Source organism: Tachyglossus aculeatus, chromosome 10 (assembly GCF_015852505.1).
Source record: "Tachyglossus aculeatus isolate mTacAcu1 chromosome 10, mTacAcu1.pri, whole genome shotgun sequence".
Taxonomy (NCBI): Eukaryota; Metazoa; Chordata; class Mammalia; order Monotremata; family Tachyglossidae; genus Tachyglossus; species Tachyglossus aculeatus.
In genome coordinates, this window is record NC_052075.1 from 2,493,596 (window position 1) to 2,516,702 (window position 23,107).

The window sequence follows — 23,107 nt, forward strand, 5'->3', positions numbered from 1 at the left end:
GACAGACAGACGATCCTTAGGGTCCTTTTGGGGGGTAGATCTGGACTAAGAATAGAAAATTAGGGGGTGAGGAATAAAGTCATCTTAAGACATTGGCTGATCCACTTCCTTCCTAGGGGCTTTAAAGAACGAGCTATAGCCCTGCAATTATTAATTGTTTAGTAATAATGTTGGTATTTGTTAAGCGCTTATGTTGTGCCAAGCACTGTTCTAAGCACTGGGGGAGATACAAAGCGATCAGGCTGTCCCAAGTGGGGCTCCCAGTCTTCATCCCCATTTTACAGAGGAGGGAACTGAGGCCCAGAGAAGCGAAGTGACTTGCCCAAAGTCACACAGCTAACAAGTGGCGGAGCTGGGATTTGAACCCACGGCCTCTGACTTCCAAGCCCGGGCTCTTCCCACTAAGCCACGCTGCTTCCCTGGAGTCGGGCAAGGATTGCTCGAATTACTCCGGCCCCTCTTAAAAATGCTGGTTTTTCTGGGCGATTAAATATGCCCACTGAATAATAATAACGATAGCATTTATTAAGCACTTACTCTGTGCAAAGCACTGTTCTAAGCACTGGGGAGGTTACAAGGTGATCAGGATGTCCCACGGGGGGCTCACAGTCTTAGTCCCCATTTTACAGATGAGGGAACTGAAGCCCAGAGAAGCGAAGTGACTTGTCCAAAGTCACACAGCTGACAAGTGGCGGAGCTGGGATTTGAACCCACGGCCTCTGACGTCCAAGCCTGGGCTCTTCCCACTAAGCCATGCTGCTTCCCTGGAGTCAGGCAAGGATTGCACAAATTATTCCGGCCCCTCTTAAAAACACTGGTTTTTCTAGGCAATTAAATATGCCCACTCAATAATAATAATAATAATGATAGCATTTGTTAAGCGCTTACTACGTGCAAAGCACTGTTCTAAGCACTGGGGAGGTTACAAGGTGATCAGGATGTCCCACGGGGGGGGGGCTCACAGTCTTAGTCCCCATTTGACAGATGAGGTACCTGAGGCCCAGAGGAGTTAAGCGACTTGCCCAAAGTCACACAGCTGACAAGTGGCGGAGCGGGGATTTGAACCCATGACCTCTGCCTCCAAAGCCCGGGCTCTTTCCACTGAGCCACGCTGCTTCTCACCGAAGATGGTGAGCTCTGCGCTCAATCAATCAATCGTATTTATTGAGCGCTTACTGTGTGCAGAGCACTGTACTAAGCGCTCAAGAAATAGCCCCCTCACCCCTCCTCTTAGATGCCCTCACCACCTCGTCCTGGTTCCTTCCTTGGCCAACAAGGGATCCTCCAGCCTTCACCAGTCCAGGAGTTTGACCACAAAAATATCAGAAGAACGCCCTGCCTTACCTCTAAACCCCTCTCCAACCTCCAGAGACTTGTTTCCCCCTTTTTTTCCATCTTCAAGCGATGAGTCCAGTGGGCCAACTGTCCAGGAAAACTTATTTCTAAAAAGACACTTAATACACCACCAAGTCTCACGGCACCGTGGAAGGGGGGAAAAAAAACCAGTTTTCCTAGTATCCGTAACTTCTCGCGTCACTTGCAGAAAAAAAGGCAACCTTGACCAGGAAATGACCGCCGCCGACTTTGACTATCAAAGCGTATCCAGATCACAACCTCTAATATACTCAATCAATCGATCGTATTTATTGAGCGCTTACTGTGTGCCGAGCGCTGTACTGAGCGCTTGGGAAGTCCAAGTTGGCAACATCTAGAGACGGTCCCTACCCAACAGTGGGCTCACGGTCTAAAAGGGGGGAGACAGAGAACAAAACCAAACATACTAACAAAATTAAATAAATAGAATAGATAGGGACAAGTAAAATAAATAAATAAATGCGCTCATTCTGTAGACTGCAAGCTCCTTGTGGGCAGAGACCGCATCATCTGACTGCTCTACTGTAATAATAATAATAATAATAATGATGACATTTATCTACCGTAATAATAATAATGGCATTTATTAAGCGCTTACTATGTGCAAAGCACTGTTCTAAGCACTGAGGAGGTATATATAACATATAGAGGAGCACTGAGGAGGTATATATAACATATATATAACATATAGAGATGGTCCCTACCCAATATATTCGAAGCACCTAATACGATGCCTGCACGCAGGAGTTCAACAAATACCAATTTGGGGCAAAAACCGAACCCCTCCGGGTCCTGCTCGAACGGCCCCCCGTCACCGTTAAAAAGTGACCCTAAAGGAAACCAACCTACGGCTCCCGTCACCTCCGCACAAGTAGAGTGGACATGCATTCATTCGATCCTACCTATTGAGCGCTTACTGTGTGCAGCGCACTGTACTAAGCGCTCATCACCCTCCTGCCCTCTCCCCACAGCAGGCGCTCAGGCAGGACTGTAACACACACAGAGATCCTATGATCCTTTCAATAAAACGCCAGCGGCCGCGCTCCAAATCGGCCGTTTTAAAACCGGCGGACGCGCGGATTATTTCCGATACTGACCGAGGCAAAGCGTGGGCGATCCTGCCGGCAGACGTAGACGAAACCCCCCGCGACGTCCGGGCCCGGGAGTCGTCGGCGCGATTCCCAACTTACCTCTTCTCTCTGGCTAAGCCCGAGGACAAAGCTGGCGGCCCAACTCGGGGTAAGAAAGATCAGTGTAAACAGTCCCGTTTAATAGTACCTTTAAAATGAACGCGACTACATGAGAAACGGCCGCACCGGTAGCTATAAATTAAAGACGTGACCTAGGAGTAGCTAAGTTTAACGTTAGATTAGGCTATAAATAATGGGAAATGCATCAAAGGTACCTCTGCAGCGTTAAAAATGCCTTTTAAAAAACCCCAGTTTCCAGCATTTCGGCAGCCGGGGGGGGCCTGGCTCGTCAACCTCCACGCCGTCCCGCCGGATTTGCCCTCGGCCCGGTCGGGGACCGGGGTCGCGGGCCCGCTCCGCCACGTAAGGCGACGCTTTTCTTTCAGAGGTCCATTTTCCGCAGGCTCAAGCGGCTGAAGGAGTCTCTGGGGAAGGAAGAAGCGGAGGCCGGTGATGGGGGTCGGCCCATCCCGGAAAAGAAAGGCAAGCCTGAGGCCCGGGGAGCGTCCCGTTATTTTTCCCCACCCCCGGAATATTGGGGAGGGGAGCGGGGAAAATAAATAAATTAATTATGGCATTTAGGAGAAGCTGCTGTGGCTCAGTGGAAAGAGCCCGGGCTTCGGAGTCAGAGGTCACGGGTTCAAATCCCAGCTCTGCCAACTGTCAGCTGGGTGGCTTTGGGCAAGTCACTTCTCCGGGCCTCAGTTACCTCATCTGGAAAATAGGGATTAAAATTGTGAGCGCCCCCCCATGGGACAACCTGATCACCTTGTAACCTCTCCAGCGCTTAGAACAGTGCTTTGCACATAGTAAGCGCTTAACAAATACATTATTATTATTATTAAGCGTTTACTATGTGCAAAGCACTGTTCTAAGCGCTGGAGAGGTTACAAGGTGATAAAGTTGTCCCACGGGGGGCTCACAGTCTTAATCCCCCATTTTCCAGATGAGGTAACTGAGGCCCAGAGAAGTGAAGTGACGTGCCCAAAGTCACCCAGCTGACAATTGGCGGAGCTGGGATTTGAACCCACGACCTCTGACTCCAAAGCCCGGGCTCCTTCCACTGAGCCACGCTGCTTCTCTGATCACCTTGTATTCATTCAATCGTATTTATTGAGCGCTCACTGTGTGTACTAAGCGCTTGGGAAGTCCAAGTTGGCAACGTATAGAGCCGGTCCCTACCCAACAGTGGGCTCACAGTGTATCTCCCCCCAGCGCTTAGAACAGTGCTTGGCACATAGTAAGCGCTTAATAAACACCAATATCATCATCATAGCGTGGCTCAGTGGAAAGAGCACGGGCTTTGGAGTCAGAGGTCATGGGTTCGAATCCCGACTCCACCCCGTGTCTGCTGTGTGATCCTGGGCAAGTCACTTCACTTCTCCGGGCCTCAGTTACCTCATCTGTAAATAACAATGGCATTTATTAAGTGCTTACTATGTAAAATGGGGATTAAGACTGTGAGCCCCACATGGGACAACCTGATCACCCTGTATCCTCCCCAGCGCTTAGAACAGGGCTTTGCACATAGTAAGCGCTTAACAAATGCCTATTATTATTATTATTATTATTATTATTATCATCCTCACCTGTGGCAGGAGGCGGGCAAGACCGCCTTGTAGAGCTGGGGGATTTTCCTGTTGATCAGCGGCTGCAGAGCCTCCTTGAGCCGGTGGTAGTTCCTCTCCAGTTCCCGCTGGTACTCCTTCTGGTCAGGCCCAATGAGGCTCTTATTTTTGCGCAAGGCGTCTTCGCACCTGCGACACGGAGCCCGTTGGCGGAGGGGGCCGGGGGCCAGGACCACCGAGGCCGTTCCCGAGGCAGAGGGGCGGGAAGCAGGAAGCGGGCTAGGGGGGAATCCCGCCACCGCTCCTGAACCCCACGGGCAAGGAGGTGACGAGAGGCAGCGAGGGGGAGGGCACCGACAAATACGGCCTCCCGCCTCAGCGCTCCACCCGCCTTCCTCCTCCGTCCCCGTCTACGACATCATCAGCCGTATTTATTGAGCGCTTACTGTGTGCAGAGCACTGTACTAAGCGCTTGGGAAGTACAAATTGGCAACATACAGCGACAGTCCCTACCCAACAGTGGGCTCACAGTCTAGAAGACTGTGACAGCCACGACACCCCCGGGTACCTTTTGGTGAAGTCCTTGAAGCAGAGTCTGAGCTTGTTGTGGTGCCGGAAGAGTTTGGGGTCGTTGGGGATTTCCGACAGGAAAACCTGAGCGACTTCGAGTGGGCCCTGAAAGGCAGGAAGGGAGACCGAGGCTCAGCGGTGTGAGCCCACTGTTGGGTAGGGACTGTCTCTATATGTTGCCAACACGTACTTCCCAAGCGCTTAGTACAGTGCCCCGCACAAAGTAAGCGCTCAATAAATACGATTGATTGATTGATTGGCTGGCTGTGTCATCCTGTCCGTTCCCATCTTTCCCCGATTCCTTCTCCCCATCCTTCCCGGCCAACGCGCCTCGAGGCGGCACCCGCGCCCTTCTGGCCCGGATCATCATCATCATCACCATCAATCGTATTTATTGAGCGCTTACTATGTGCAGAGCACTGTACTAAGCGCTTGGGAAGGACAAGTTGGCAACATATAGAGACAGTCCCTGCCCAACAGTGGGCTCACAGTCTAAAAGGGGGAGACCAAACATACTAACAAAATAAAATAAATAGAATAGATATGTACAAATAAAATAGAGTAATAAATATGTACAAACATATATACATATATACAGGTGCTGTGGGGAAGGGAAGGAGGTAAGATGGGGGGGATGGAGAGGGGGACGAGGGGGAGAGGAAGGAAGGGGCTCAGTCTGGGAAGGCCTCCTGGAGGAGGTGAGCTCTCAGCAGGGCCTTGAAGGGAGGAAGAGAGCTGGCTTGGCGGAGGGGCAGAGGGATTGGGGGCATTCCAGGCCCGGGGGATGACGTGGGCCGGGGGTCGATGGCGGGACAGGTGAGACCGAGGCCTAACGGTGAGGAGATTAGCGGCAGAGGAGCGGAGGGTGCGGGCTGGGCTGGAGAAGGACAGAAGGGAGGTGAGGTAGGAGGGGGAGAGGGGATGGATGGACAGCCTGGAAGCCCAGGGTGAGGAGTTTCTGCCGGATGCCGTCCGCCTGCCAAGCGGGGAGGCCCCGCGGCTCCCGCTCGCCCACCTGATTCACCGTGGTGCCCACGGAGCCCTGGAGCACCATCTGGAGCATCTTGGGGTCCGCGGGGTCCTGGTGGGTGGCGAAGGCCAGCTCCTGGGTCTTCTTCTGCATGTCTTCAATGGCCACCTCGATGGGCGTCAGGATGATCTGCGGGGAAACCGGGCCCGTCAGGCCGGCGGCCCTCGCTGGGAAGCCTGACCCGCGGAGCGGAGGGGGCTGGGGCCCGCCCGGGCCCACCTCCCGCCCGCCCCGGCCACCTCTTCCTTGTGGACGACGTTGATCCGGGTCTTGATGTAGGGGAAGGCGTGCGACGTGGTCAGGATGGTCTTCCGCTTGAACTGCTCGTGCAGCTCCCCGTGGGCGCGGCCGTCCAGCGTGAAGGGGGTGCAGTACATGAAGCGCCGCAGGTTGTAGTTCTTGTCGAAGTAGGTGATCCGGTCCTTCATCTCGTACGTGTCGAAGTAGGGCTCGACGTAGGTGATCTGGACGTAGGCCTGGGGGAGAGGCCGCCGCTCAGCCGCCGGCCCTCGGCCCGCTGCCCCGGCCTCGCCGCGGCCGCCTTACCTTGTTCGGGTCCAGTTTGCACTTGTCCACGGGGTTGGAGTCCTTGATGACTTCCACGACATCCTCACCAAACCGCTCGCCGTAAAAGCCCTGGCCCCGGGGAGAAAGGTTTCGTCAGCAGGGTTTTGGGCGGGGGACTTGCCCGTCGCCTGTCGGAAACCGTCGAGTTTGGGGAAAACTAGGGGCCGTGCCCTCGCCCGCCCCACCGCTCCCCTCCCGGCTAGCTGGGCCCGACGACCACCCGCCCCGGCAAACCCACTCAGGTCCTTGCCACCGCCTTCATTCATTCAGTCGTATTTATCGAGCGCTTACTGTGTGCAGAGCACTGGACTAAGCGCTTGGGAAGTCCAAGTCGGCGACATATAGAGACGGTCCCTACCCGACAACGGGCTCACAGTCTAGAAGGGGGAGACGGATGACAAAACGAAACATGGGGACAGGTGTCGAAATCGTCAGAACAAAGGGAATTAAAGCTAGATGGGCATCATTAACAAAATAAATACAACAGTAGATATGTACAAGTAAAATAGAGTTAAATCTGTACAAACATATATACGGGTGAGGTGGGGAGGGGAAGGAGGTAGGGCGGAGGGGATGGGGAGGAGGAGAGGAAAAAGGGGGCTCAGTGTGGGAAGGCCTCCCGGAGGAGGTGAGCTCTCAGTGGGGATTTGAAGGGAGGAAGAGAGCAAGTTTGGTGGATGTGTGGAGGGAGGGAATTCCGGGCCCGGGGGAGGACGTCGGCCGGGGGTCGACGGCGGGACAGGCGAGAACGAGGCCTAACGGGGAGGAGATTAGCGGCAAAGGAGCGGAGGGTGCGGGCTGCGATGGAGAAGGAGAGAAGGGAGGTGAGGTAGGAGGGGGCGAGGGGATGGACAGCCTCGAAGCCCAGGGTGAGGAGTTTCTGCCTGATGTGCAGATTGACTGGTAGCCACTGGAGATTTTTAAGGAGGGGAGTAAATGCCCAGACCGTTTCTGCACCAAGATGATCCGGGCAGCAGAGTGAATTATAGACTGATCTCTGACCTCCCATCCTCCTGTCTCTCTCCACTTCAGTCTATAATTCACTCTGCTGCCGGGATCATCTTTGTGCAGAAACGGTCTGGGCATTTACTGATGCCCTCCGGGGGGGTAGCCGGGCAGCAGACCAGCAGGGCATCCGCCCTCTCAGCTGCTGAGCACGGGGATGCGGGGCGGGGGCCACAGGGCAGACTCGGAGGAGCCCGATTCCAGGACGGAGCTGGTCCTGCCGGGGCGAATCGATCCTCGAGACCCCCACAGTCCAGGGGTCAGCCTCCCCCGGGCCTGAGCCGTGGTAAACTGCCGTATCCCACGGCGGTGGGGCCATGTTTGGGGGGCGGGAGGAAACTGGAAATTCCCACGGGGCCCCTAAATATCAGCTCTCGGGTCGCTCTGCAGCAGCGTGGCTCAGTGGAAAGAGCCCGGGCTTGGGAGTCAGAGGTCATGGGTTCGAATCCTGGCTCCACCGCTTGTCAGCTGTGTGACTTTGGGCAAGACACTTAACTTCTCTGTGCCTCAGTTCCCTCATCTGTAAAGTGGGGATTAAGACTGTGAGCCCCATGTGGGACAACCTGATCACCTTGTATCCTCCCCAGCGCTTAGAACAGTGCTTTGCACATAGTAAGCGCTTAGCAAAATGCCATCATCTGAAACGCACTCCCCATCCCTCTCCTTGTGCAGCATGGATCCTCCCTGCCACCAGAGCAGACGGAGCTGAGATTCCTGTCGGTGCTCGGAGGCTTGGGGAACGGATGTTGCCGATTTGTACTTCACTTGAAGGAACTTTTATGGGGTCCTTTTTTTAAAAAAAATCTAATTAATGACGACGACAACACCACCACCACCGAAGAAAAGAGTCCAGTCCAAACAAGGTGGGAGAAATTCTGCCTGGCTCATCTCCTGGCTTAGCATCGAGCAATGAACCCAGGGGTTGCTCAGTACACGTGAGCCATTTTCACCATGATGGCCAAAGCTGAGCGCACCTTTCCCCCATCACAGCCCGGTCTCAGTAGGCAGCTTCCTGCAGTGAGTTTGGCAAGATGAGGGGCACGGGGGAAGGAGCTGGAGCAGCTTTCTGGGGCTCATCTGGCAAATCTAGACTGTGAGCCCGCTGTTGGGTAGGGACCGTCTTTATATGTTGCCAACTTGTACTTCCCACGCGCTTAGTACAGTGCTCTGCACACAGTAAGCACTCAATAAATACGATTGAATGAATGAATGAATGAATGAATGAAATCACTGAGGGGGACCAGGAAATCTCACGGAAAGAGGATGGGGGGAAGAAAGCAGGAGACGCTTAGAACAGTGCTTTGCACATAGTAAGCACTTAAGAAATACCATTATTATTATTATTATTACTACAGGAATTCTGGATCCGAGCCCCAAACGACTGCAAAACATCGAGCAAGTCCCTCTTCTTGTATGGGCCTCGGTACTCCACTGGTATAATAATAATAATAATAATGTTGGTATTTGTTAAGCGCCTACTATGTGCAAAGCACTGTTCTAAGCGCTGCGGAGGTTACAAGGTGATCAGGTTGTCCCACGGGGGGCTCACAATTTTCATCCCCATTTTCCAGATGAGGTAACTGAGGCCCAGAGAAGTGAAGTGACTTGCCCAAAGTCACACAGCTGACAGTTGGCGGAGCTGGGATTTGAACCCATGACCTCTGACTCCAAAGCCCGGGCTCTTTCGACCGAGCCACGCTGCTGCTGGAGCAGTATAATGGAGTAAGGACAGCCACCCCTGTCTGCGCTTGGGAGAAAGGAATAAAGCCGGTGCCACATGAGAAGATGCTCTGAGTCGCTCGATTGGGCCACAGGTAGGGATTGTCTCTGTTGCCGAATTGTAATAATAATAACAATAATAATGATGATGGTATTTGCTAAGCGCTTACTATATGCCAAACATTGTTCTAAGCGCTGGGGTAGATACAAGGTAATCAGGTTGTCCCACGTGGGGCTCACAGTCTTAATCCCCATATTACAGGTGAGGTAACTGAGGCACAGAGGTAACTGAGGCCCCGCCTTACCTCCTTCCCCTCCCCACAGCACCTGTATATATGTATATATGTTTGTACATATTTATTACTCTATTTATTTTACTTGTACATATTTATTCAATTTATTTTATTTTGTTAAGATGTTTTGTTGTCTGCCTCCCCCTTCTAGACTGTAGGCCTGCTGTTGGGTAGGGACTGTCTCTATATGTTGCCAATTTGTACTTCCCAAGCGCTCAGTACAGTGCTCTGCACACAGTAAGTGCTCAATAAATACGACTGAATAAATGAATGAATGAAAAGTTAAGTGACTCGCCCCAGATAATAATAATGGCATTTATTCATTCATTCAATCTTGAGCACTTACTGTGTGCAGAGTACTGGACTAAGCGCTTGTGAAGTCCAAGTTGGCAACATATAGAGACAATCCCTACCCAGCGCTTACTATGTGCAGAGCACTGTTCTAAGCGCTGGGGAGGTTACAAGGTGATCAGCTTGTCCCACGGGGGGCTCACAGTCTTAATTCCCATCACTTAGCAGACAAGTGAAGCAGCGTGGCTCAGTGGAAAGAGCCCGGGCTTTGGAGTCAGAGGTCGTGGGTTCAAATCCCGGCTCCGCCAACTGTCAGCTGTGTGACTTTGGGCAAGTCACTTCACTTCTCTGGGCCCCAGTTCCCTCATCTGTAAAATGGGGATGAAGACTGTGAGCCCCCCGTGGGACAACCTAATCACCTTGTAACCCCCCAGCGCTTAGAACAGTGCTTTGCACATAGTAAGCGCTTAATAAATGCTATCATTATTAAGTGGCGCAGCCGGGATTAGAACCCACAACCTCTGACTCTAGAGTCTGTGCTCCTGCCACTAAGCTTGTCCTTTCCAAGCACTTACACAGTAAGCGCTCAAGAAATACGACTGAATGAATATTGTGACCATTTAGACTGCGATTGTGATGGCGAGGGAGGTGGAACCCAGGTCCCCACCATGAGGGGACCTGGCCCCGGGAGCGACGCGGCTCACCTCCAGGCGGTGGGAAATTTCCGCCAGCTTGGTTATCGCAGGCTCCTTGTACACAAATTCCTGCTCGTCCAGATCTCCAAACTTGGTCCCGTAAAAGCCGACCCGAAAGTACGTGCCGAACATCCGCTTTCCATCCTGGGTTTGGGGAAACGAAAACGCGTGAGACCCGGACCCGTCCGGCGGCCCCCCCTGCTCCCTGCTCCGTGGCTACGCTACCGGGGCCGGGCTAGCCGGCTGCGGCACTCGGAATTCCGAAACGGGAAAACATTTTAAAGTCTGCGGGATAACCGCGGCGCATCCCCTGGGCTATTTCTACGCAGCTCCCCTACGCCTTGTGAGGACTGACAGGCCGAAAAGAAAGAGGATGACTCAAACGTGGCACATTCACGTGGCTGAATTCAATTCAGCTCTTCCATTTTTTTGTTTAAAGGTACCCGTTACGCGCCTTAGAAGGCCCTAAATTGGAGCCGATGATTACAGTCGAACGTAAACCGGGATTTTCCATAGAGGGGTGCCTGGGGCACTCTTGGACCTCACAACATAAAATCTGAAACCACGGCATCTCCATGCCGATAAAAATGGGAATGTGCAGATTCCGTAGGAAGGCGAAATGCAAAATGAGGAAGAAAGGGAAGCAGCGTGGCTCAGTGGAAAGAGCCCGGGCTTTGGAGCCAGAGGCCATGGGTTCCAATCCCGGCTCCGCTGCTTGTCAGCTGTGTGACTTTGGGCAAATCACTTCACTTCTCCGGGCTTCAGTTGCCTCATCTGGAAAATGGGGATTAAGATAGATTGTGAGCCCCACATGGGACAACCTGATCACCTTGTATCCTTCCCAGCGCTTAGAACAGTGCTTTGCACATAGTAAGCACTTAACAAATACCAAAATTATTATTATTATTATCAGAACGAAAGAGGGGAAGAAAAATATATCTTAAAATGTGGATTTGTTTCCCTTATGGACTAAAAAAGATTCCACCGTTTGCACCAACCACAGACACATACCAAGAAGAAATTCTAGCCAGTTCAACGCATCCTGCGCAACCAAAATTCAAAGACCCGAATCGATGTAAATAGCTTTAATGCAAATTACTCTGATGCTTCTTTTTTTTTACTAAAAACTAATCTCCAGTTGGTACGCATTTTCTCTTAGTATAACTTTGGGTTCAGTTGGCTCTATACCTAGTCAGAAACAGTGCATGTGTGTGCGTGTATACCACATTATACACACATTATGTTGCCAACTTGTACTTCCCAAGCGCTTAGTACAGTGCTCTGCACACAGTAAGCGCTCAATCAAAACGATTGAATGAATGAATGAACATACCTATATTGATTTTATAAGCCCCCCCGTGGGACAACCTGATCACCTTGTAACCTCCCCAGTGCTCAGAACAGTGCTTTGCACATAGTAAGCGCTTAGTAAATGCCATCATTATTATTATTAATATAATTATTTCATGCCTGCACAGGCCGTAGCAGGTTCAACACAACTTTTCCCCAATATTTTAACATTGGTTGGCTTTCCTGGCCAAAAAAGACTGTTCCCAGGGAATGGGATGGATTAAAAAGAAAAAAAAAAGACAAGTGATACAGGTTCCTTTCTTTCCCCGACAACTAAAACACTCGGGAGTCGACCAGATTTCTGTTCAAATGTAGAAAGGGAAGGCTTCCTTTGGGACCAGCCCCTGGGAGAAAATCCTTCCTTTCAGTAAGCCAACGGCCCAGTGTAAAGACCGAAAGGTTTCCTCGAGATGAAACTCTAGACTGTGAGCCCGCTGTTGGGTAGGGACCGTCTCTAGATGTTGCCAACTTGTACTTCCCAAGCGCTTAGTACAGTGCTCTGCACACAGTAAACGCTCAATAAATATGACAATGAATGAATGAATGAATGACCGAAGGAAAGGGTGAGAAAAATACTCTGAAAGGGAAAGAGAAATACTCGGAGCTAACGAAAGCCCGAGTTTCCTTAAGTCTGCCTGCTTGCTGGGGTGATGACGATAGAGTTGTGGGAAGAAGCAGAGAAGGATCCGGGCCCTTTTTCTCTGTCCTCTGAAGCGCTCCGGTTGCACCATGGGCACGATACCGGGCAACGCGGCACCGGGACGCGTGCCATCGCGCGGAGCTAAAACGCCAACCCGTCGCCCAGGCCGGGGCTCTGGACTGGTCCGTTCGGTCACTTCTCTCGGCGGAACCGCTTCCCGGGAATCCGGGCACACTTTGGGCTTGGAGCAGTGGCCCGCCCGCTCCCGTCCCAGCTAAAACAATTGCCACCGAAACCCAACCCTCTGACGAGGCTGCCCGTCTTCCGGACAGCCCACGGGATCCCCTTTCTTGGAGGCTTGGGGCAGGGTTCCTCCATCGGTTTCCAGCTGGGATCGCACACACCCCTCATCCACGGGCGAGGTGTGGGCCACGGGGCGGTCGGTTCATCCGGGGCGGCCTCTGAATTTCGACACCGGACGCTCCGTTTGCCAGCCCGGAAGAAAAAGTCTTACGCTAGGCCGCGGGCGTGAACATACCAGGATGACATCGCACGGGCACCTGGCCCAGCTGCCCATCGCAAGGGTCAGAAGTTTCCATTTTTAGCGCTCTGGAGAACTCTCTAATCCCTGGGGAATCCAAAACCCCAGCGTCTCACTTGAAGGCCCAGGCCAGCACGGCTACGGCTTAAACCGAGTCAGGGCCCGGACCCGATCTCCCCCTAAAACACCCAGCCACAGGCAAGGGCGTTCAAACACGGACTCCGCCTAGCCCTACTTTTGGCCCACGAAGACACCCAGACCGGTGGGCTGTGTCCCCCTCGGGAAGTTCAACTGCTCTGACCGAGCGATGGAGAGGGAAATTAACTCCTCGAGAGTATCGGCGTACTAATCGCGAGAGTTTTTCAATTCTCTTACAACTTTAGTCGGGGTTATTTCCTGGGGAATCGCATCCAAATCGGATGCCCGTGAAGCCCATCGTGAGGGAGAAAAACATCTGTTCCTTCTTTTCTAAAACAGCTTAAAATGCAGGCATAAAGAAGGCAGGATTAAAAAGCATTTCTTTCCTATTATTTCTAAAAAAAAATAATAGGGCTTTGGGAGAAGAGAAAACGAGAGAGGATGCTGAATAGCCATTACAGAACTGGCGGAGCAGGTAACAGCCACGATTCATGAAAAGCTCGCGATTTGTTATTGTGTGTGGTAAATACTTCTCCAAATTTCTTCTCCCCCATTAGACTGTAGCCTTCTTGAGGACAGGGAGCAGGGGCCCCGGCTTCTACTGGACTCTCCGAAACACTGAGTACAGTGTTCAGTCCTCAACAGGCCCTCAATAAATACCACCAGTCGACGGACCGCCGAGTCACGTTCTCCAGTTATCTTTGGCATCCCCCACCCAACACACCCAAAAAAGCTCTGCCATCTCAACGAGTTGTTTTCCCCAAATAGGAGGGGAGAAAATAAATAAAAATGAAACATACAGTAAATCCGAGCACCAGAAGGGCTTCTCCGAATAAAGCCTTGGAGAGAGTGGGAAACCACTAGAAGGACCGCTACCGGATTTCGATCCGGCAGACGAGTTTTGCCGTCGCCCTCGGCAATCGGGTGGCAGAGCCCTTTGATAAGCTAAGGGGGCCTCCACGGAGTCAAAAGGAAAAAAAAAAAATCCACAAAGTAGGAACTTACCACAACAGACAATAGTAAAAGTGGGAAGGAGGGTCAGCAACCAGGGGCAAGAGAGGAGAAAACAGAAAGTATTTCAATTAGGGAAATTTCCAAACAAATATGCAGCGATTGGCAGCAAACAAATTAAAACAAAAAACCGGCACATCCTTTAAAGTCTGGATAGGGGGGAAAGAGCAGAAAGTGAGCATGCAACAAACTCAAAAGCTACCAAGCAGAAGCTGAGCACAAGGGGGGTGATGAGAACGGACAACCAGGGACGAGAAAGGAAACTCTGGCCATGCAGAAAGGCTAGGAGTCCAGAGGAGGTTACCGACGCAGCTGATGGAAAAGAAAACCTCTCAGGGGTCGATTTACCCTCTCCAGCTGACAGTTACCACCGGATGATGCTCACAGGTGCTCACGTGTTCTTTTGAGACAACAGAGGAAAGGCCCGGGTGACGTTTTGACTTTTCTGTTAACTCTGACTCACTGGTGTGGTGATTTCCCCTTCACCTGAAGTTCAGCCGAGCCGCTGAAATGCCTTTGCTCTTTCGGCCTGAAGGTAGCTAATCTGAAGAATTTCAATGGGTTCAAAAGGAGTCGCTTCGGAAGGAAAGCCAAGGGTGAGGGGGTTGTGTGGGGGAGGGACTGATTTTAGAGGTGGAGGGAGAAAAACCCAGAGTTTTAAAAAATATGTCATTGCATCTGGGAGCTGCCTCATCGCAGCTCTGTATGTGAGAGGAAAGCAAATTCTTTTATTATTATTATTTTTTTCGACCTCCAGGTGACTTCCTGGTGGGATAGCTCCAGAGCGGAGTGACCCCCCCCCAGGAAGTTGGAGAATAAAAGGCCCGAATGCCCCTCCCCGGCCTCCCCTCCGCCGGCGCGGGATGGAAATCTGAGACCCGCGGGGCTTTCTCCTGAAGTAAAGTGACTCCGCTGGATAGTTGCGATGGCCACTAAACCCGTGGCCACTAAACACGGGGCGGGGGGGGGTGGTTCGGGACCTCTGAGCATTCACACATAAATCGACCCCCGTGGATGGGGTGAAAACGGCATGATCGCAGAAAAGAGGTGATGAACTGTGGGTGGGCGATGCTGATGACGGCAGGAGATGGCATTTCTTAAAAGGGAAACACACAAACTCGGGTGACGATGAGAGGGTGGCTCATTCACCAAAGAATCTCATTAGTGGAACACACTGGTTCGTCCATGCACTGCCTCTTAAGCCACGAATGGCTACGACTCCCGTCCGACTTCCACGAACACTTCTTTGGTTAATGAATTCAGCTGACAGCGGAGAGCAACAGAACACCCACAGCTAGCACATGTGGGCCAAGCATCGCCACGAGAAGTCTGATCCATCTATTAGTGTTCTGGAACTAACTAAAACGTTACCTACCTCCCAGCCAGTACTCTGTGTAATAAAAAGTGAAAAAGGGCATGTCACAGAAAAGTCAGACTTTGGTTTTGCAGAGGCCGAACTAGGTCTGGTCACGTACGGCGACGTCACGCTCCCAAGCTGCCCCCCTGTCCGTCGGCCGCCTGGGCCCCGGACCCTCTTGACCGTTTTAGAGGGCCCACGCTGATTTATCGCCTCTGGCCTCCAAACCCGGCTGTCAACTGAATGCCTCTTCTACATCCTCGCAGACGAGCGATGACAGGGGACGGGAAGAGACGTGGGCGCTTACTTGAGGGATTTAAACCGGGCCCTCAGCTCTGCAAACCACTCACCGCTGCGGTGCCCACTTTAAATGGAAGTCAACCTCCAATTTGGCTCCCATCGCCTTCCTTCAGGCTAAGGAGGCCCGGGATCTTTTAGACTGTGAGCCCACTGTTGGGTAGGGACCGTCTCTATATGTTGCCAATTTGGACTTCCCAAGCGCTTAGTACAGTGCTCTGCACACAGTAAGCGCTCAATAAATACGATTGATGATGATCTCCTATCCTCAACAGCTTAAAGCACTCCAAACCTGCTAGGGAAATTTGGGGTGTGCGCATTCTGAGAGGCAAACCATTCCATCCGATTTCTGCCCCACCTGCTTCTGGCACAGCACATGTTGAGGGGAACGGGAGAGGATTCTGTTAATTATAATAATAATAATAATAATAATGATAATGGCATTTATTAAGCACTTACTATGTGCAAAGCACTGTTCTAGCACAACGCAGTGCTCTGCATCGTGGTTTAGGGGGAAGAGCATGGACCTGGGAATCCAAAGGACTAATTCTTTTTTTTAAAATGGTTTTTTTTTTAAGCACTCACTATGTTCCAGGCACTGTAGTAAGCACCGGGGTAGATAGAAGGTTGTCAGGTGGGGCCGTCCCCGCACGGGGCTCACAGTCTTAATCTCCTTTTTACAGAGGAGGTGACTGCCCAAGGTCACAAAGCAGATCAAGCAGCAGAGCCAGATTAGAACCCAGATCTTTCTGACGCCCAAGGCCCGTGCTCTATCCACTTGAGAAGCAGCGTGGCTCAGTGGAGAGAGCCCGGGCTTGGGAGTCAGAGGTCATGAGTTCTAATCCCGACTCCGCCACGTCTGCTGTGTGACCTTGGGCAAGTCACTTCACTTCTCTGTGCCTCACTTACCTCATCTGTAAAATGGGGATGAAAGCTGTAAGCCCCACGTGGGACAATCTGATCACCTTGGATCCTCCCCAGCGCGTAGAACAGTGCTGTGCACATAGTAAGTGCTTAACAAATGCCATTATTATTATTAGGCCAAAACGAATCCCAGCTCCGCACTTGTCTGCTGTGTGACCTGGGGCACGTCACTTCACTTCTCTGGGCCTCAGTTCCCTCGTTCGTAAAATGGGGATGAAGACTGTGAGCCCCACGTGGGAAAATCTAATCACCCTGTATCCTCCCCAGCGCTTAGAACAGTGCTGTGCACATAGTAAGCGCTTAACAAATGCCATTATTATTATTATTATTATTATTAGGCCAGAACGAATCCCAGCTCCGCACTTGTCTGCTGTGTGACCTGGGGCACGTCACTTCACTTCTCTGGGCCTCAGTTCCCTCGTTCATAAAATGGGGATGAAGACTGTGAGCCCCATGTGGGGACAATCTGATCACCTTGTATCCTCCCCAGCGCTTAGAACAGTGCTGTGCACATAGTAAGCGCTTAACAAATGCCATTATTATTATTATTATTAGGCCAAAACGAATCCCAGCTCCGCACTTGTCTGCTATGTGACCTGGGGCAAGTCACTTCACTTCTCTGGGCCTCAGTTCCCTTGTTCGTAAAATGGGGATGAAGACTGTGAGCCCCATGTGGGACAGGGACCGTGTCCAACCTGATTCACTTGTATCGACCCCAGTGCTTAGTAAAGTGCCTGGCATGTAGTAAGAGCTAAATAAATACCATTAAAAAAAAATCCCTGGAGGCCAAGGTAGGATTAAGGCAGTGGTGTCCAGCTCACAGCCCTCAGTTTAGGAGAGGGCAGCCCAAGAAGATAGCAGCAGGGTTGGAAAAGGAGGGAGCCTGGGCTGAAGAGGTGGTTTAGAGAAGCAGCGTGGCTCTGTGGAAGAAGCCCGGGCTTTGGAGTCAGAGGACATGGGTTCAAATCCCAGCTCTGCCAATTGTCAGCTGTGTGACTTTGGGCAAGTCATTTAACTTCTCTGTGCCTCAGTTACCTCATCTGAAAAATGGGGATGAAGACTGTGAGCCCTCCATGGGACAACCTGATCACCTTGTACCTCCCCAGCGCTTAGAATAGTGCTTTGCACATAGTAAGCGCTTAATAAATGCCATGATTATTATTATTATTATTATTATTGTTCTCCACCTGGTTTACCTACCGGGGAGCGAATCCCCACGGCCTTACTTCACTCCTATCACTGAGCCCCATGGGGAGGGAGTGGAAAGAAACGAGGAAACAAGGTCGGTTTTTGTCAAAGTCTTTTCCCCGAGAACCTGCGTTGGATGAATTACTTCTAATGAAGAGAACTCTCATCTGAGGTAGGGTTGGAGGGGACGCTATCAAAGGGCCACACGAACTAATTTAACTCTGCCCCATTTTGCTCCACTCACTGATGTTTCTACGCCACTTATTCGTGCATTGGAAAATCATCAGAGGACCTTTTTTAAAATACACAAACACCGAAAAAACCCGTAGAGTCCGTTGAGGCTTGATCAGAATACGGAGAACTCTACTCAGCTTTCGTGTCCCTTGACCAAACAGGGCACTTGCCTTTTTCTAGCAGCAGAGGTGTGCAAACCACATTTAAAGTCCGGCACACGATTAGAAACCCAAAACGAGAACTCGCTAAGTGACGGATGTGGAATACTTGGGCACCGTTAACTAGCGAAAATTCAAGCCATCATGAAAAATGGCCACTTGGCACAATTAGCCATTATTACTATGCCCCTGGGGTGTGTTTTTGTTCATTAACGAGTCTAGCTTTGGCAGAGAACCATCGTTTTGACAACGCTCATTTCGAAACGGATGAAAGCGGTCTCTTCGACGGGAGCTGCTCTGCCTCGTGCAAAGCAACGTTAGTGCAGACAGACATCCTTCGCGGTTCCCTCCACAACCAGAAATGCAAATCGTTACCTGATGGACGATTTTGCTGAACGCCTCTTGGAGTTTACCATGAATCGTGGACAGTTTCTTTGCATCCCGATTAGCTTCGTGAATGGGAATAAGTACTTTGTAGGCCTCGTTCACCGCTTCGTACATGCCAGCCTAGAAAAACAACATCGATCAGATCCTTCTGTCGCTCGCTTCGCCGGCAAAGGAAAGCGTCGTTACATACCGTTTACCGTGCCTCGCTGTGACTATAATCTTTGAAATGGTTAAACCCGGGGGAAAACCTGAAATCTTTATATCAGTGGGGCCTAGTCAATTATTTAAACACGAAAAAGAAAAAGTTTCATATCCACTGATTAGAAGTGGGTGATGGAGGCGAATGAGGAAGGTAAGAGGAAGGGAGAGGAGGAAGAGAGGTTGAACAACCGACAACATTTTTCTGCACAGCAGAAGGCTTTCCTGACTGCAGAGTGACGGGGGAGGGAAGACCCTCTGAAGCCTCTTTAATTCATTCATTCAATCGCATTTATTGAGCGCTTACTGTGTGCAGAGCACTGTATTAAGCTCTTGGGAAAGCACGATGCAGTTATAGAGACAATTCCTGCCCACAACGAGCTCACAGTCTAGAGGGGGGCAATGGAGTCTGGCTCGCTGTGGACTTATCAGGGCTCATCCACCCTAAAATCATCTCGGGAGAGCAGAGGCCCTTCGGAAACCCAAATTTGGAGAAATGAACAGACTGGGCAAGAGAAAGTCATCATCATCATCATCAATCGGATTTATTGAGCGCTTACTGTGTGCAGGGCACTGTACTAAGCGCTTGGGAAGTAGGAAGAGATCAAAGAAGTGGGGAGGGAAGAGGTTTCCTAATGAACTGTGAATTCCCCCATCCCCACCAGATAGCTGTTTCCTCCGTGACCAGCATTCATTCGTTCAATCGTATTTACCAAGCGCTTCCTGTGTGCAGAGCACTTTACTAAGCACTTGGGACGGTAAAATACAACAAAAAACAGACACATTCCCTCCCACAACGATCTTACAGTCTAGAGAGGGGGTGACAGACATTAACCGTGCTCTGCACACAGTAAGCACTCAATAAATGCGACTGAATGGATAGAAATAAATTACAGATACGTACGTAAGTGCTGTGGGGTGGGAGAGGAGGGGAAGAACAGAGGGAGCAAGACAGGGTGACAGAAAAGGGTGTGGGAGAAGAGGAAAGGGGAAGCTTAGTCAGGAAGGTCTCCTGGAGGAGATGTGCCTTTAATAAGGCTTTGAAGCTGGTGGGGAGAGTAACTGTCTATCGGATACGAGGAGGGAGGGCGTTTCGAACCAGAGGAAGGATGTGGGCGAGGAGTCGGCGGCGAGATAGGTGAGATGAAGGCACAGTGAGAAGGTTACAGCTACAGGAGCAAAGTGTGCGGGCTGAGTTATAGCAGGAGAGTAGCGAGGTGAGTTAGGAGAGGGCAAGATGACTGACTGATTCATAGATAACGGTGAGGAGTTTTTGTTGAATGCAGAGTTGGACGGGCAACCACTGGAGTTTCATGAGGATGGGGTGACGTGTTCTGAACGTTTCTGTCGAGAAATGATCTGGGCAGCCAAATGAAGTACGAACTGGAGTGGGGAGAGGCAGAGCAAGGAGGCTGACGCAGTAATCCAGGTGGGGTTGGATGAGTGATCCTATCAACATGGTATGTTGCCAATTTGTACTTCCCAAGCGCTTAGTACAGTGCTCTGCACACAGTAAGCGCTCAATAAATACGATTGATGATGATGAACATGGTAGCAGTTTGGACGGAGAGGAGAGGGTGGATTTTAGTGACGCTGTGAAGGGGGGACCGACGGGATTTAGTGATGGATTGACTGTGTGGGTTGAATGAGAGAAGAGTCAAGGATAACGCCAGGGTCACGGGCCTGTGAGACAGGAAGGATGGTAGTGCCGTCTACAGTGATTCATTCATTCATTCAATCGTATTTATTGAGAGCTTACTGTGTGCAGAGCACTGTACTAAGCACTTTGAGGAGAGGGTTTGGGTAGGAAGATATGGAGTTCTGCTTTGGATATGTTAAGCTTGAGGTGATGGGAGGCCATCCAAGCAGAGATGTTTTGAAGGCAAGAGGGAATACGAGACTGTAGAGCGGGAGAGAGATAGGGGCTGAAGATGGAGATTTGGGTATCATCTGCAGAGAGGTAGTAGTTGAAGCCATGGGATTCAATTCTGGAGGGATTGGACATGCCCTCTCCACCACCACGCCTCCCTTGCCCCCCCCAGATTTTGCAGTCAGGTTTCAATGTGGAGGCAGACAGCCTGGGGAACTGGGTTTTTTTTTGGAAAAGAAAAGAGCCCCAAGCAATGGAAAACAGTCCGATGCAGGTAAGCAGCAGAACGCTCCTAAGAATTCAAACCGGTTGCAATTTGGGAAAGTCCTTCCTGATTCTAAGCAAACTGCCAGGGAAGAAGCGGTTTAGAAAATGAAACCCTCTGGCTCTGGACCAAATAGCCCCCGACCAAGGCAAGATATACTCTGTGTGGCCTCAATCAATCGATCAGTCATATTTACTGAGCGTTTACTGTGTGCAGAACACTGTATTGGGAGAGTACAATACAACAGCTGCTGTCCCTCCCTATCCCCTCTAGACTGTAAGCTTGTTGTGGACAGGGAACATGTCCATTTATTGTTGCATTGTACTTTCCTAGGTGCTTAGTGCAGTGCTTTGCACACAGTAAGTTCTCAATAAACGCGATTGATGGATTGAATAGAGAAGCAGCGTGGCTCAGTGGAAAGAGCCCGGGCTTTGGAGTCAGAGGTCAGGGGTTCGAATTCCGGCTCCACCACGTCTGCTGTGTGACCTTGGGCAAGTCACTTAACTTCTCAGAGCCTCAGTTACCTCATCTGGAAAATGGGGATTAAGACTGTGAGCCCCACGTGGGACAACCTGATCACCTTGTATCCCCCCCCCGCGCTTACAGCAGTGCTTTGCACATAGTCAGTGCTTAACAAATGCCATTATTATTATTATTATTATTGAATTGTATAACAGAGTTGATCGACATGTTCCTTACCCACAACAAGCTTACAGTTTAGCTTCTAAAGTCTAGTCTCCTGAGATTCCCCAGCTGCATCCACTGCCCGTCCAATCCCTGCCGTCTCCCAGAGGCCAGCCTGAAGATAATAATAATAATAATGATGGCATTTATTAAGCACTTACTTTGTGCAGAGCACTGTTCTAAGCGCTGGGGACGTTACAAGGTGATGAGGTTGTCCCACGGGGGGGCTCACAGTCTTAATCCCCATTTTCCAGATGAGGGAACTGAGGCCCAGAGAAGTGAAGTGACTTGCCCAAAGTCACACAGCTGACAATTGGGGATGTGAACCCGTGAGCTCTGACTCCAAAGCCCGGGCTCTTTCCACTGAGCCATGCTGCTTCTCTTGCTCCAGGATTATCTCCTCCAGGCCCCCCACAAGGGATGGGATACAGAGGCGTGGGCTACGGAGATGGTTGAGGGCGACTGACCCCACCGAGGAAAACTGTCTCTTCCCTGTCCAGGGAGGACGTGCTTTTAATTCCCTAACTATGGTCCTGAAGCTAAAGGGAGTCTGGACATAAGCAGAGTGGGTCACGACCAAAAGTCAAGCCAGTCTCTGTATGCCTTCCTGGGTCTTTCTCATTCATTCAATCAATCAATCAATCGCATTTATTGAGCGCTTACTGCGTGCAGAGCACTGTACTAAGCGCTTGGGAAGTACAAGATGGCAACATATAGAGACAGTCCCTACCCAACAGCTGGCTCACAGTCTAAAAGGGGGAGACAGAGAACAAAACCAAACATACTAACAAAATAAAATAAATAGAATAGATATGTACAAGTAAAATAAATAAATAGAGTAATAAATATGTACAGACATATATACATATAGGTGCTGTGGGGAAGGGAAGGAGGTAAGATGGGGATGGAGAGGGGGAATCATTCATTCATTCAATCATATTTATGGAGCGCTTACTGTGTACAAGTAAAATAAATAAATAAATAGAGTAATAAATACGTACAGACATATATACATATAGGTGCTGTGGAGAAGGGAAGGAGGTAAGATGGGGGATGGAGAGGGGGAATCATTCATTCATTCAATCATATTTATGGAGCGCTTACTGTGGGCAGAGCACTGTACTAAGCGCCTGGGAAGTACAAGTTGGCCACAGATAAAGACGGTCCTTACCCAACAACAGGCTCACAATCTAGAAGGGGGTGACAGACAACAAAACACAACATGTGGACGGTTGTCAAGTCATCAGAATAAATAGAAATAAAGCTAGACGCACGTCATTAACAAAATAAATAGAATAGTAAATACGTACAAGTAAAATAAATAGACTAATAAATCTGTACAAACATACATACAGGTGCTGTGGGGAGGGGAAGGAGGTAGGGTGGGGGGGATGAGGAAAAAGGGGTCTCAGTCGGGGAAGGCCTCCTGGAGGAGGTGAGCTCTCAGTAGGGCTTTGAAGGGAGGAAGAGAGCTCTCAGGTTTTGGTTTTACCACACGATAGTCTCTCGGCTCTCTCCTCGCCTCTGACTGCTTCTCGGTTTCCTCTGTGGCGCTTCAACCCT

General features: G+C 50.7%; 1 protein-coding gene across 8 annotated transcripts in view; it reads right to left on the reverse strand.

The window, feature by feature from the left end:
- Positions 1–2,614: 2,614 nt before the first annotated feature.
- The window catches only part of DOCK7 (dedicator of cytokinesis 7), a 210,088-nt gene continuing 189,595 nt past the window's right edge, over positions 2,615–23,107 (reverse strand). For 5 of the 8 annotated variants that reach the window (XM_038752930.1, XM_038752929.1, XM_038752928.1 and 2 more), the window contains 9 exons: positions 18,516–18,647; positions 15,358–15,372; positions 10,312–10,437; positions 6,279–6,368; positions 5,972–6,208; positions 5,718–5,861; positions 4,701–4,807; positions 4,154–4,321; positions 2,615–2,989 (listed from right to left, as the gene is read on the reverse strand). In XM_038752930.1, coding sequence (XP_038608858.1) covers positions 2,947–2,989; positions 4,154–4,321; positions 4,701–4,807; positions 5,718–5,861; positions 5,972–6,208; positions 6,279–6,368; positions 10,312–10,437; positions 15,358–15,372; positions 18,516–18,647 — 1,062 coding nt within the window. In that variant the 3' untranslated portion in view covers positions 2,615–2,946. Of the gene's footprint in view, positions 2,990–4,153; positions 4,322–4,700; positions 4,808–5,717; positions 5,862–5,971; positions 6,209–6,278; positions 6,369–10,311; positions 10,447–15,357; positions 15,373–18,515; positions 18,648–23,107 lie in introns of all 8 variants that reach the window. The other 3 variants (XM_038752931.1, XM_038752927.1, XM_038752925.1) reach the window with 1 other exon arrangement.